Source organism: Bos indicus, chromosome 29 (genome assembly GCF_029378745.1).
Source record: "Bos indicus isolate NIAB-ARS_2022 breed Sahiwal x Tharparkar chromosome 29, NIAB-ARS_B.indTharparkar_mat_pri_1.0, whole genome shotgun sequence".
Classification (NCBI taxonomy): domain Eukaryota; kingdom Metazoa; phylum Chordata; class Mammalia; order Artiodactyla; family Bovidae; genus Bos; species Bos indicus.
In genome coordinates this window covers 43,473,506-43,487,912 of record NC_091788.1, presented here as the reverse complement: position 1 = coordinate 43,487,912, position 14,407 = coordinate 43,473,506, and the positions used below count along the sequence as shown (strand labels likewise).

Sequence of the window (14,407 nt, the reverse complement as noted above, 5' to 3'; positions counted from 1 at the left end):
AGGCGCCAGGGCTAAGGACCTCGAGAAGCGGGAAAGAACTGGGATGCCCTGAGACTGGAACGCCTGGGTTCCTCGCCGGGGAAGGAGGTGGGCCTGTGGAGCAGCGGCTGGCACCGGCGGCCTCTGCGCCTTCGCATTGGCTGCGCCGCTCGTCCGTTAGCGCGGCGTGATCCAATGCGCGCTCCCGGGGGGCGGGCACTGGTGCTGATGCTGCCGTCAGTCGGTGTTGCAGGGATGCGGCGGCGGGAGCAGCCGCCCTGACTCGCGGAGCATCCTCCTCTGAGCGGCACCGCGGCGGGGCGGGTGGACCGGCAGGCGGGCGGGGACGTGGCAGGGAGCGAGAGAGGCGCGAGGCGGCCGACGCTGCTGGCCCTGGTTCTGCCAACCGCCGGAGACGGGGCGGCCCCGGGGTTCTGATCCCCACCCTCCTCCTGGCGCCCCCAGAACCAGGTACGGGGTGAGGGGGGGCTGCGGCGGAGACGGGCGGGGGGCGGGAGCCGATCGGGGGAGGGGAACGATTGGAGGGGCGGGGGAGGCAGGAAGGATGGATTGGGGGGCGGGGGCGCTGCCGCGCTGAGAGGGCTGGCTGGGTGACAGCGAGGCGGCTAAGCGGCTGGGGGGGTTGGGGATAGGCTCCCTGTGGAAGGGGCACTGGCCCCGAGCTGGGGTGAATGGAGGGGAGTGGGAGGGATGGTCACTGAAGAAGGAATGGGGCGAGAAGAAGGTGCATCCGGAGGGCTTGTGAGGGAGGCTCTGAAGCGGGGGTCCCCAGCCTCTGCTAGCCCCAAGGGCTGGAAGCAGTGCTCGTCCAGAGGGAATGGGGAGCTGTTGTGCTCTGAAGGGTCTGTAGGGGAGAGATCAGCGAGGAACTGGGCTTGGTGGTGGGGGGAGAGGGGGCTGGGGAGGGGAAAGGAGTGAAGTGGAAAGGCAGGGAGCACAGGGCCAGGCCAAGAGCTCCATACTGGGGGGCACCACGGAGGACCAGGCTTTCCTGAGGGATGGGAGCCAAGGGGAGAGGAGGTTATTGGGAGGGACCAGAGGGGAAGGGGCCAAGGTGCTCCAGGCAGAGATGGGTATGTGCTGGTGGAGAGCCGGGCAAGATGGGGGGCCTGAGGGATAGGAGCGGAAGCTTGCGGGGGAAGGTTGGGGATGATGAGAGAGGGAGACTGGGAAATCAGTAGGAGGGGGCTGTGCTGGGGTGGGAACGCGCTGGGGGCGGCGACAGGGTTATGGGCAGACAGTGCTGCAGGGAGAGGAAGCTGCAGGGCCCTGGGCTTGCTCCCCACCCCCAAAGAGGAAGGGACCATTCCTCACGTCCCAGCCTCCTCCCCAGTCAAGGAGCCATCTCTCTGCTCTGGGTTCTTTGGGCTGGGGTGTGAGCCCTTGAAGCCTTGATGGGCCCTTGGAGGCAAAACTGGCTTTGGGGGGCTGTTGTCATCTCTACTCTCCAGCCCCACCTGAGTCCTAGGTGAAGGAATTCAGTGCCTCCTTGAACCAGCAAGGGCTGGGAGGGGACTCCTTCTTGGTGCCTGGAGGTGAAGGGGGGAGCTGTCCAGACCCGGCGAGTGATGAAATCCGTCTTAGGGTGTGGGTCTCGGGTCTCCAGTCCTCTTGACTGCCTCAAGGCTTCCAAACACTTCTGGCTTTTTCTGTGCTGGGGGGTGGGGTCATTCATTTCTGCCCCTCCCTCTTGTCCACGTTGCCAGTGTCTAGGTATTCCTTTTGGGGCAGGGTAGACTCCTGGGCCTTGCATTCTCTATCTTCTGCTAGAGAAGTAGAAAGAGAGAAGGAGGAGAGAGGAGGAAAGAGAGGAGGGAGGTCGGCTGATCTGTGATCTGTTCACCGTAAGGCCGTCTGTTTTGTGGGGCTTTGGCCACTCAGGTACCTAGCTCCTCCTGCCTCCAGGAATGCTGGAATCCGAGGCTGGGCTGGATCTTTCTAGGGGCCAGGGGAGAAGGGTCTGGCTGGGGAGGTTCCTTCATTCCTGCTAGAGGAGGTATTCTCAGATCCATTGTGGCCTCAGATCCACAGGGGTGGGCAGGACTGACCGGCGGGCAGGACTGACCGGCAGGCAGAGGCCAGGCGGGCGGTCACAGCGTGGCTGGGGATTTCTCTCTAGGAGCCCAGGCCTCTGCTGGCTTCTCAACCTGGGTTGAGTCCACACTCTGAGTTCCTGAGAGGAGGGGGCTGGGTTCGAGAGGGGATGGTGGGGATCTCTTTCCCCTCCAGGCCTCCAGTCTCTATCCAGCTACCCTCTCCTGCCCGCCCTTGCCAGTGACACAGACAGCTTGACACGGATACGTATGCTCGGTGACATCCACCCAGACACACACCTACACAGGCACTTACACCTGCATACACAATACACCTCCTAGCAGCACACGGCCTACACTCCCCGCCCAGAGAAACAGCCACCTCGCTGCCTGCCTCAGAGACCTCCCCCGGGTGCCCTGCTCTGCTGTGACACCCTCGGGGCCCCCACGTGCCCCCAGAGCCTCAGTGCCATGCTGTCAGCTCTCTCCCTCAGATGCATGCACCCCCCGCTCCGTCCAGCCAGGCACCACCTCAGATTCGTACAGCCGTCTCAGGTGCACCTGTACTCTTCCAACAGACCTTCACTCCCTGAGACACACCCTCTCCTCACAGAGCACCGCCCCCCCCATCATTAAGCACCACATTCTCTTCTGTGTCCTAAGCACTTTGCCCCAGGCTTTCAGGCGCGTGACCACAGCCCCTTCAGGTCTGACCCCGTGCTCAGCCACACCTGTCTTCCTCAGAACCTTCCCATTTCTGGGCCCCCTGCTCCCAGCACTAATCCTCACGTGTGGGGCCCTACCTCCACCTGGTGCCAAACTATCCATTCATTCTCGGCCCCCACGGGGACACCGCACCCGACAGTGAGCCCGCTCCACCTGCCTGGCCGCTCATCAGCCCAGGCGGCCCCTGGCCTGGGCCCGTCCACGCCCACAGGGCTGCAGCCCTCAGAGACTCAATCAGCAATCAATCTGGCACGTGCATAGCACCTTGCCCATCCTCGCTCCTTCCAGAGCCCTCTCTGCTGCCGCCACGGTGGGGTGGGGTCAGAGAGAGGCCGCCTGGACTCAGCTCTGCCCCTCCGTGAGCCTCAGTTTCCTCATCTGTAAAATGGGGGGGGTCCCCACCTACCTCATGGGGTTCTTTTGAGGAGTAGGCCAGATGATCATGATGACAATAATAATAACAATGACTGTATTCACAGGCATTCTTTGTTTTATTGCGCTTCACAGATAATTATGTTTTTTGCAAAGTGAAGGTTTGTGGCAACCCTTCATTGTCAGATGACGGTTAGTGTATTTTAGCAATAAAGTATTTTAAAATAAAGGTATGTACATTGCTTTTTTAGACACGATGCTGTCACACATGGGACTATAGGATCATAGGCTACCGTACAGTGTGACTGGGAAACAAAAAATTCGTGTGACTTCCTTTATCGAAATATTCACTTTATTGTGGTGGCCTGGAATCGAACCCGTGGTATCGCCAAGGCTTTGGAGTAGGCACACTGTCCCTGCAATGAGCCCGGCTCTGTGTTGAGCACTCTGTGAACTTTGTCTGATGTGTTTGTCCTGCCCCCAGTAAATGGTGGCTATTTCCACGTTCATCACGACGTTCCGCGTGCACACATACGCCTGTCATGGGCACTGTTAGGAACGTTCCCAGGCACCTCCTGCTTACTCACAAGGCCACCCCTGGAAGCCATCTGTCCCCTCCGAATTGCTGGGATGTACCTCCCCCCGGGCATCATCCCTCAGCTGTGCACAGCACGGGGTGGGCATGGGGGTGAGCTCACGCCTTTCACTGCCTACCTCAAACACCTCGCTCTGCCCCCAGTGCGTCGAGTCATTCATTTGCACCTCAGTCCCCAGTCCACCCACCTCCTCAGACCCACACACCTGGCAACTGCCTCGTCATGCACATCGTGAGCTGCCACTCTGGTGCCCAGACCCTTTTAGGCTTCTCTCCATGTACATGAACACCTGCTCAGGGGGACCCTCGCACACACACACCCACTCCCAGCCGTGCTGCTCTGGGACCTCTGCTGGTCTCCAGACCCATTCTTCTCTTTCCCACCTTCCTAGGTAGGAAGAAGTGCCCGGAAGTGTGGGGAAGGGTCCAGGGGGCACAATCCTAGTCCCAGCTCTGCCCTGACAAGCTGTGTGACCTTGTGGAGTCTGCCTTCGGTCAGCGCCCTAGCACCCACTAGCCACAGGGGGACTGCAGCCTTGAGCCAGTGGGGATGGAAGCTGGGAGGTGGGGGTAGGGGTGACTCAACTGCTCTCAGGATCTCCACCCTCCCTTCGCCCGCAGAATCCTGTCCCATAGAGATGGCTGCTCAGTGGCCCCTCCTCTTCTCTGAGTGTCGGTTTCCCCATTTGCAAAAGGGGGGCAGTTCTAAGGTCTGCCTGGCTTCTCTCATCCTGCCATGGTGAGAATCAAAGGAAACGAGAAACACATGGAGTTTTGCACACTGTAAAACGCTGAGACGAGGAGTTTTTAAAGTGATTATTAATACAACACCTACTTCTCCATGTTAGTCTCTACTAGGCACTGTTTCAAGTGCGTTACATATATCAATTCACTTTTGAAAACACTACTAAAATCTCTACTTTACACATAAGGCAACTGAGGCCCAGAGAAGCTAAGCAACTTGTCCAAGGTCACACAGCTAGAAAGGAGTAGAGCTGGCATGAACCCAGGCTCCTGAGTCAGCGCCCCTAATCCCTGCACTTCCTCGGTTTTGCTTTTGCCCCCTGCCGAGATGTGTCTGACCGTGGACTTGCCGGAGGTCTTCCCTTGTCACTTCTAGGTCATCAGAGCTGGAAGGAGGGAGCAGGGAGAGGGGGTGGGACTTATTCTTTGCTTACTGATCCTGCCTGAGGTTTTAGGGAGGAGAGAGGACCCTTCAAAATACACCTTCTGCCATTGAAAGGGCCCTCAGAGCTCGAGCTGTCTGATGCCCCCTCCCCTGTGATTCAGGAGCCCCCTGCTGAACATCTCTGAGCCTTAGTCACCCTTCCTCAGCTCACACACCCCCACAGACGGGGAACTCACCCCTCCCCCCGACCGGAGGCAACCTACTCCACTGTTGGCTGCTCTAGATTGCCGGCAAGTTTCTCTTTTGCTTGAGCCAAAAATTCCCTCCCCATAACACACACTCTCCCACCTGTCCACAGGCTGCCTTCTGGGGCCACCAGAATGTGTGCAAACCCAGCTCTTCCTCCCTGATGCCTGGGGGAGGCCCCTGCTGTCACACTCCCAGCTGGCGCTCCAGAGAGCTGGCTTGAGGAGAGGAGAGCCAGAGAAAGGCTGGCATTCCCATGGCTGGAGGTGTGTGTGTGTGTGTGGGTGTGTGTGGTGTAGACATCAGAGAAGGGGCTGAGTGGATGCCGGGAGAACACCTCTAGACAGAGGCTCTGCTGGAGCGGGTACAGACAATCTAACCCTGAAATTCACATCCGTTCATTCAGTTTGTGCTGGTGGTGTGGGGGTGGAGGATTTTGGTCAGACTGGAAGGCCCAGGAGTGGAATAGTGGGTACATGGGAAGCGTCTGGACTGGAAGTCCAGTGACCTTGATTTTAGTCTTGCTCTTCCCCATGGGCCTAGGGTGTGGTTGCTCCTCTCTGGGACTTGAAAGGTGAACTCTACGAGCTCTGCGGTCTGTGTCTTTTGGCCCCCCTGGGGCAGACTCAGAGTCTGGGTTGTCTGGAGAGGGCAGGGCCCCAGCGAAGGTCAGGTCAGAGAAGGGTGAGCTCTCTGAGCGTGACACCGCCCTGTGGCCTGTGGCCGGTGCAGGGTAGAAGAAAGGCCACAGGTGTTGGAGCCAGCTGACCCCTCACCTGCTCTTGGGCTTGGGGAAATGAATCCATCGTTTGAAGCTCAGGGTCCCTGTTTGTAAGCCTGGGGTAAATAAACCACCTCCTAGCATAGACAATGCTGTGGTGGTCCAGCCTGGCACATGATGCGCAGTGGAAAGCTCCAGAGTCACAGCCCAGATGCCACGCTGCCACTGGTCTGGTCGTGGGAAGAGGAGGAGGAGGCTGTCAGGGCCCAGAAAGAATCTGTGGGACAGGATTCTGTGGGGCTGAGAGTAGGCTGAGGTCCTGAGAGCCGCTGAGTCACCCCACCCCCAACCCATCTAGTTCCCATCACCACTGACTCAAGGCTGCAGAGTCCATCCGTGGGTAGGGGGTGCTAGGGAGCTGACTGGGGGGCAAATCCCAGATGGCAGGGGAGAGGTCTGTTCCCTGGAGGAGCCGTGGCCCTGGGCCAGCAGTGGCTGGCGGTGTATGCTACACTGATGTCACTCGGCAGGCAGGATATCCCAAGGCTGCTCCGGTCAGTGTCTCTAGTCTGGCAGTGGGCACTGGAGAAGCATTGATCTTGGGGAGCAGAGCATGGACACTGCAGTGCCGGGGGGCTTCCACTGCAAGGCATGAGTGTGGGGGAAGGGCCGTGCTCAACTCCAGGGACTGTTTACTTGATGTAGCTGTGCAAGGCCCTGGCCCTGGCCCTGGCCCTGGCCCACGGGGAGGAGAGCTGCATGCCAGGAGTTGAAGAAGGATGGAGCATCTTAGGTTAGCAGGAAGCCCCTGTGTCCGGGGAGGAAGGGTGGGTTGGAGGCAGAAGCTTGGTTCTGGACTGGAGGAGGCTGAAGGGAGGGCACAGGGGTGGTGAAGAGCAGCAGGTACTCTAGGGCGGAGTGGGATGGAAGGACTCAGGTGTCTGCTTAGCTCACGCTTCTCTTGGGGTTATCTTTGCCTTGCAAGCCTGAAGCTGCCCCAGTGGTCTCTGGAGAGAGAACACAGGGAAGGCGGGGGCTTCCTCCCGGCCAGCCCTGCAGCCCCTGTGCCCCGGCGCTGAGCCAGGCTGGCCTGTGCTGCAGAGCTGCGGGCTGTGGGAAGAATGAGTAATGAGCCTTGAGGGGCCGCAGGCCCAGCCCCTGCCCCGGCCCCTCCCGGGGGCACCGCAGAAGCCCGGGTTCTGCCCCCACAGCCGCTGCCAGGCACCTGCCTGCCCACAGCACCCGCTCCCTTGCCACTCTCCCTCCACATCTGGGCACACAAAGACCTGTAGAGTCATCCCCTGGACTCTTCCCCACTTTGTCACTTCCACTGCTGCTGCTGCTGCTGCTAAGTCGCTTCAGTCGTGTCCGACTCTGTGCAACCCCACAGACGGCAGCCCACCAGGCTCCCCCGTCCCTGGGATTCTCCAAGCAAGAACACTGGAGTGGGCTGCCATTTCCTTCTCCAATGCAAGAAAGTGAAAAGTCAAAATGAAAAGTGAAAGTGAAGTCTCTCAGTCGTGTCCGACTCTTAGCGACCCCATGGACTGCAGCCTACCAGGCTCCTCTGCCCATGGGATTTTCCCAGCAAGAGTACTGGAGTGGGTTGCCATTGCCTTCTCTGGCGGCCGCCACTTCCATCCCCCAAACAGGTAACATTCCTCTGATTTTTAGGACCCAGGCGGCTGCCTTCCAGTCTCTGGAGGCCTTCTCCGCCATCCTTCACTTCCTGTCCTCCGCCAACTTCCTGAACTAGGGAGACCCTGCCCCTAGGCTCTGTCAGCAGGGACCCCTCTGCCGCTCTGGAGAGGGTGGGGGATGTGAGCAGAGGCACTGGGTTGGGGGGCGGGGCTGGGGAACGAATCCCCTTCCTTATCCCTGAGGCCGAGGCAGACTGGACAGCAGCACGAAATCCTATTCCTTCTGCCAGCAGAAATCGATAGCTAATTAATTCCCTCCCCAAAATAGTGTCCGGAAGTGGGGGTGGGGGCTGGAAGAGAGGCCAGGCCAGACTGAGACCCTGGGGGGGTGGTTGGGGAGGGCGGGAGGATGCCATTCTCTGGCGTCTGGAGCTGCGCCTCTGCGGGGGGTCTCTGGCTGCTCCTTCTGAAGAAGAGGGGGTTTGGTCTTTCCCTTCCCCAAGCCTGAGGGTCCTTTTCCCCTGCTCTGGGCTGGGGTGAGGGTGCGTGTGTGTGTGTGTGTGTGTGTGTGTGTTGGCGCGGGGGGGGCGGGGTGGGGGGAGGTAAGGGCGTCAATCAGGCTGGGAGCAGGTGCTGCATTTAATTTGATTGGCTAATTAGCCCGCGCATGTTAATTATCTCTATTACCCAATGAGGAGAGGCAGTGGCAAAGCTATATATAACCAGCGACAGTGTTTGGAGAGAGAGGGGGTTGCCTGCCTGGACCGCCTCCCTTCTTGTCTGGGAAGGGGCAGTCCTTGGAGGCGGGCTGGGGCAGGACTCTTAAGACCCTCTTGGAGCCTGTAGGGTTGGGGAGGAGGGAGTCAGGAGCCAGATGGAAGGACCTGAGAGCTGGATTTGAGGGTCTCTTAGAGGTGGCTCCTCAAACTCTACTGCCAGCCACCTGAGGCTGTCTCTGACTCATCTTCTTTCTGCATACATATCACTCCAACCATCCTGTCCCCCAACTCTTTGCTCATCCTTCACCTGGCTTTTTGTGGGGGTTGGGGGGGGGCTTTAGCTTTCTCTCTCCCTTCATACCCCTAGCTTCCTCCCATGGAGGGAGGAAACACATCCATCCAACCTTCTCTCTCTCTCCGAGGATCCGTCTTCTCTTCTCTTGGCTTACACCTCTCTGAACTACACCTGTGGCTGCCCTGCCCTTTGTCATGCTGGAGTCAGAGGCACATGGATCTAAGTCCCAGTTCCCCACTGACTTGCTGTGCTACCTTGGGCAAGTCCCTAGACTTTAATATGTGGGATTCCCCAGTCGTTAATGGGAATAATGGGACCTCTCAGACTGATTAAGTAAAATGACATTTGTAAAACTGCTCAGCATCCAGGGCATTGATAAATGCTGTCAGAATTTGGAATTTAATTTTCTCTATCTTCTCGCTCTTTTTTCTCCCCATCAGGCCTTCTCTCTCATCCATTATTCTTCTCTTTCATGCGATTTCTCTTCTTCCTCTCCCCCCTGCCCTTCAATCTTTCCCTGTCTCTTCCTAAACTCTGGCCCGTCTCTGTTTCTTTCTCAGGCTTCACCCCACCTCTTTCCCTTCCTCCCTCCCCAAAATAAAATCAATGCAATATTCAGGAGGGTTGTTGGATATAAATAATTACGACTCGGAGTTTAACGAGATGCAAATTCCCCTCCCTGTCGTGGGGTATAAATTGCTCTCTGACAGCCAGTTACAAGGGTAATCATTTCAGAAAGGCAATTTTATGCAAATGAGGCTGTCTGCCTCCTGGTGGCTCCCCCAGCCCTGGATGGGTAGGAGGCTGGAACCCAGGGGTGAAGTGAAGGCCCAAGTATCAGCCTAGGTCCCAGGCTGAAGCCTGGGAGCTGGAGCTTGAGGGTGACAGACATTTAGGTTCAGGAAGGACCCAGGCTGGTGAGCAGGGTGTTGGGGCCCAGAAAGGGGGTGATTGTGGTTTTGGGGGAATTGTAGACACAGAATCAGGTGCCTGAGTCCTCGCATGGAAGGAGAGGGCTTGGGGTCTGGAAGTCTGGGTCCTGGCTGGCTTCTCTCCCTTGCCTCCTTCCCAGCCAGGTTACTCAGGGATACCATCGACGAATTGGCATTTAATTAATCCCAATGAATTATTTAGCAACTTCATTATCCAGCATCAGGAACTGATGAGAGAGAGCCCATGGCAGGTGGTGGGACCATGCACAGAGCTTGGGTAGCTCAAAGAGGAAGGAGCTGTGGTCAGCAGCTGGAGGAGTCTCTAGGCCTCACCCACAGGAGCTGCCCCTGGTCCTGATAGGAGGCGAGGGTGAGGGCATCTGGACTGGGCTCCTCCTGGACTCTAAGGTGTCACCTCCCTACCTGTTTGCATCTTAAACCCTAGATGATGCCCCTAGAGGGTGTTATCTCCACTCCTTCTCTCTCCACCCCACCCCCAAGTGCTGGGTCCCGAGTATTCCCATCCTCGTGGCGAGACCCTCTCCAGGTCAAGGTGGCTCCTCCAGTTCTAAAGGGAAACAGTTCATCTCTTGCTAGTGTGAAGGGGGAGCCAGACACCGACGACGCCTCCCCTCCTCCGAGCTCCTCAGTAACCCTTTCCTCTCCGTTTCCCCGCAGGCCTCCCTCCCCCATCTTCTGTCGGAGCCCGCAACGGGGGAGGGGCGCCTCTGCTCCCGCCCGGGGGAAGCCGGCATCTGGGCCTCTGCGCACCTCGTCCTGCGGCCGGGTCCATGGCACTGTGAGCCGGCGAGGGAGCCCCGCTCGGCGCGGGGGGCGCCCGGCCCCCTCCCTGCCCCATGCACCCGCGGCTCTGAAGCCTGAGCGGGGCCGGGGGCCGGGCGGGGCCGGGGCCGCCGGAGGCATGGCGCTCGGGAACCGGTGGCGGCCGCCGTCGCTGCCGCTGCTGCTGCTGCTGACGCTCGCGGCGGGTGCGGGCGGCCTGGAGTTCGGCGGCGGCCCCGGGCAGTGGGCGCGCTACGCGCGCTGGGCCGGCGCGGCGAGCAGCGGCGAGCTCAGCTTCAGCCTGCGCACCAACGCCACGCGCGCGCTGCTGCTCTACCTGGACGACGGCGGCGACTGCGACTTCCTGGAGCTATTGCTGGTGGACGGGCGCCTGCGGTTGCGCTTCACGCTCTCGTGCGCCGAGCCCGCCACGCTGCAGCTGGACACGCCGGTGGCCGACGACCGCTGGCACATGGTGCTGCTGACCCGCGACGCGCGCCGCACCGCCCTGGCGGTGGACGGCGAGGCCCGCGCCGCCGAGGTGCGCTCGAAGCGGCGCGAGATGCAGGTGGCCAGCGACCTGTTCGTGGGAGGCATCCCCCCCGACGTGCGACTCTCGGCGCTCACGCTCAGCACCGTCAAGTACGAGCCGCCCTTCCGCGGCCTCCTGGCCAACCTGAAGCTGGGCGAGCGGCCCCCCGCGCTGCTGGGCAGCCAGGGCCTGCGCGGCGCCGCCGCCGACCCCCTTTGCGCCCCCGCGCGCAACCCCTGTGCCAATGGCGGCCTCTGCACCGTGCTGGCCCCCGGCGAGGTGGGCTGCGACTGCAGCCACACGGGCTTCGGCGGCAAGTTCTGCAGCGAAGGTGAGCCCGGGGGAGCCGCCGCTGGGCGCCTGGACGCGGGAGTAAGGGATGGGAGGGTTGCCCGGGATCCAGGCCTGTGGGGGGCACCTGCGGTCCGCGGGCTCCGGCACAAGGGCGGGTGTGTGTACCAGCACGCGAGTTGTGAGGGGCGTGTGAGGACCCCTGTCTCAAGGAGAGGGCGCACGTGGTCAGCCAGGGAGCAGGACAGGCGGCGGGGTGCCCCGGGTGGGCGTGACCTGACGGCAGGCCCGGTGTGGGCGCGGCCTGTGTGGGCGCGGCCTCGTGAGCCCATCCGGGGCGCCTCTCCGTATCCCCAGGGAGGGTTCCGTGGCGACCTGTGCGTAGGACTGTGTAGTGAGAGCCAACTAGCGAGAAGATGGGTGACCGACTGTGAGGCGCCCGCGAGGGCCGGTGGAAGAGCTCTGTGTGGGCGGGGCCTTGTGAGTAGGGACGGTGGTTGGGGGGCGGCCCTACCCTAACTCTTGGCGGTGGGTAGGTTGGGGGGCGGCCCTGTGAGAGTGAGTGAGGGAGGGGCCTTCGAGCGCTGTGGGGAGGGCCGGGGAGGGCGGGGCCTAGGAGAAGGGGGCGTGGTTGGTACGAGTGGGCGGGGCCACAATCTGAGGGTCCGCGCGCGGGTGGGAAGCCCTGCCTGAGAGGCCCCGACTGGACCCGCGCCTGAGGGCCCGGACGGGAGACCGTTGGGCGCTGGGAGAAGAGCCCACGGCGCGTTAGAGGGTGGGTGGTGATTGTCAGGCGGTGACTGCACGCGCCAGGAGGGCGGGAAGCGAGTGTTTTCAGAGTGAATGAAGCTCGAGGGAGAGGGTGGCTGAGGCCTCTCAGGGTTGGTGACTAGAGTCGACGATTTTGATGAGGGGGGAAAAAAATGGCTGGTCGTCTCTTCCGGGTGAGAGACTGCAAGCGGAGGCTGGTTTTGAACGTCGGAGCCCTTACAAGCGTGGGGTGTGGAAGGGAGATTGGGGGGCTGGAGAGGACTGGTGAGGACTCTGGAACTGGGTATGAAATCAGGACTGGAAGGGGTGTTTCTACCAGTACCCGGGATGCAAGAGGCCTTGATGAGCAAGGTGGGGGGACAAGGTCGAGGATGGCTGAGCCGGGCCTGGGGTGAGGTGAGGTTTAAGGGAGTGGGCGAGGGAGGGATTTTGAGGCCCCTGTTGGCACTTTGGTCTGGCTGGGGAGTAGGGGAGAGGTTCCCCATCAGTTTGGAGCCTGGGCATAGGCACTTCCTTCCTCCCTGGTGTGTGGCAGCCGTTTGGAGCGGAGGTGTGCAGTCCTTTCCTTCAGTCCCCCTAGGAGCTGTGGGCTGCTTAGCATTGTGGGTGTGTCTACCCTCAAGAGGTAGGGTCTTTGAGGAGTGTGTGTGCCCACAGACTAGTGTGGCCCTGGGACTGCTTTGCGGGTAGTGTCCTCCTGCCCAGGACCTGGGGACAGCCACAGGAGTAGCCCACGTTTGCAGGTGAAGGCCTGTACTTTGCCCAGTATTCTGACTATATCTGCAGTTGTGGTAGAGGAGTACATAAGGGAGGTTTTCAGTGGCTCTTGGTGGTGGGATGTATCTTCAGGAACTGTGTGTATTAAGTCAATCTGGCACCTTCTCGCCTTTTCTCCAAGGAGTGCAGGTGCTCCCTAAACTGTGAAATTGTGTGTCTGTGTGTGTTTGCTTGCATGCAGAGGTGCGGGAGTCTGGCGGTGTGAGTATCATGTGCGAATGGTCTGTTGGCAAATAAAGTCCCGTGCCTAGTAGAGTAAGTAGTATGTGAGTGTAAGGGCGTGGCTGCATGTGTAGGTATCCCTGTGCGTGTGTTTCCATGGGAGACCTCAGTAAGACACTGGACTTCATGAGGAATCTTTCATGACCTGTAACTTGATTCTCTGGTCCCTATGATCTCTCCCCTCCAAGCCTTCTTAAGAAAATAGCATGAAACATGCTATTTTTTAAAAAATTATTTTTTAGAGATGATTTTTTTGGCTGCACCATGCAGCAGCGTGTGGGATCTTCATTCCCCAACCAGGGATTGAACCTGAGCCTGCTGCAGTGGACGCTCAGAGTCGTAGCCACTGCACTGCCAGGGAAGTCCCTGAACCACACCCTTCTGACTACATGGAAGGGAAATTTGAGCTACACAGCAGCCACTGGTCCATGATCTCACTGTGGCAGAAGTGGCCTGGGTGTATGAAAAATGCAGCCAGAGTCCTTGTATTCATTCCCTGAAAGCATTCATCGGCCAGAGGCTCCCAGTGAGCCATACAAAATGTGTGCTTTGGAATGTGTGTTGTGTGCTTGTGTGTCTGAGATGTGTTTGGGTACCTGTGTGTGATGCGGTGGTTGTATCATGTGTATATATATTGGATGTGTATCAGTTAAATGTTTGTGTCAGCTCTGTTGGAGCTGGGAGAGGCAGCTGTGTATCTAACCCACTGTGGGTGTGTGTGTGTGTTCGTGAGATATCCATTGAGGGAGTTGTTCTTTGAGATAAAAAGGTAGAGATGTTCATCTGTGAATTCCCTGCACCTAGTATGGTATTTGGCACTTAGTAGGTGTTTGGTAAACATTTCTTCAGTGACTGAATAGATGTTAACAAGTATTTGATAGAATACTTGGTAGGCTTGGGGAGGGCTGTATGTGTATGTGGAACTATGTATGTGTCTGTTTTCAGCTCTGTGTTGTGGGCATGGTGGTTGTCAACGCTGATAAACTCTGCTTACGTCTAGCGACGACAGGCTCAGTGACAGCTCCACTGCTTCTCCTCCTACCCATGACCTCATTCCCTCCCTTTACATTTGTTCCTTATTTCCTGGGTAGGTTTTGTAATATCCTGTGCTCATTACACTTCATCTAGTACATTCTTATCCAGCCAAGGAGGAAAGGAATGAGCTGCTTCCCCTTGGGTATTGGGTTTGGGGTTGGAAGATTTTAAGGGGAACAGGTCTGGCTCCTGATCAGGGCCAGCGTCTTCAAGCCTCTCTGGAAATTACAGTTACTTCATTCTTATCTGCTTTGAGTGATCCCCAACTTTTTCCGAGATTGAAGACATTTTTAAAAGTCAGTAATTCACAGTACCCCTTCCAAATAGTAGTTATTTTTATATCTGTTTATTGTGAAAATAGATGACTCAAAGCTACTGTGAATTCAGGAAAGCTTTTACATGGCTTTGATGTTACATTTGCCATTGTGGTTAATCAAATATACATTAGAAAAAATAGTTTTAGCTTTATATGTAAGACATACTAATCTGCCTTCAGCTAGTTGGTGGATCCTTTGGACAGCTCCCACCCGCACCCCTCCTGCCTTCCTGGGTCTGGGCCTGCCCATTGTCTGAGAACTTCCATGCTAG

The 14,407-nt window shown here is 58.5% G+C and overlaps 1 protein-coding gene across 14 annotated transcripts in view; it reads left to right on the top strand.

Annotated features, from left to right (window-relative positions):
- Positions 1-297: 297 nt before the first annotated feature.
- NRXN2 (neurexin 2) overlaps positions 298-14,407 on the top strand; it is a 110,206-nt gene continuing 96,096 nt past the window's right edge. For 4 of the 14 annotated variants that reach the window (XM_070783014.1, XM_070783010.1, XM_070783011.1 and 1 more), the window contains exons 1-2: positions 7,337-7,474; positions 10,087-11,054. In XM_070783014.1, the coding sequence (XP_070639115.1) occupies positions 7,365-7,474; positions 10,087-11,054 (1,078 nt within the window). In that variant the 5' untranslated portion in view covers positions 7,337-7,364. Of the gene's footprint in view, positions 451-7,334; positions 7,475-10,086; positions 11,055-11,906; positions 11,959-14,407 lie in introns of those variants that run through there. The other 10 variants (XM_070783016.1, XM_070783018.1, XM_070783015.1 and 7 more) reach the window with 5 other exon arrangements.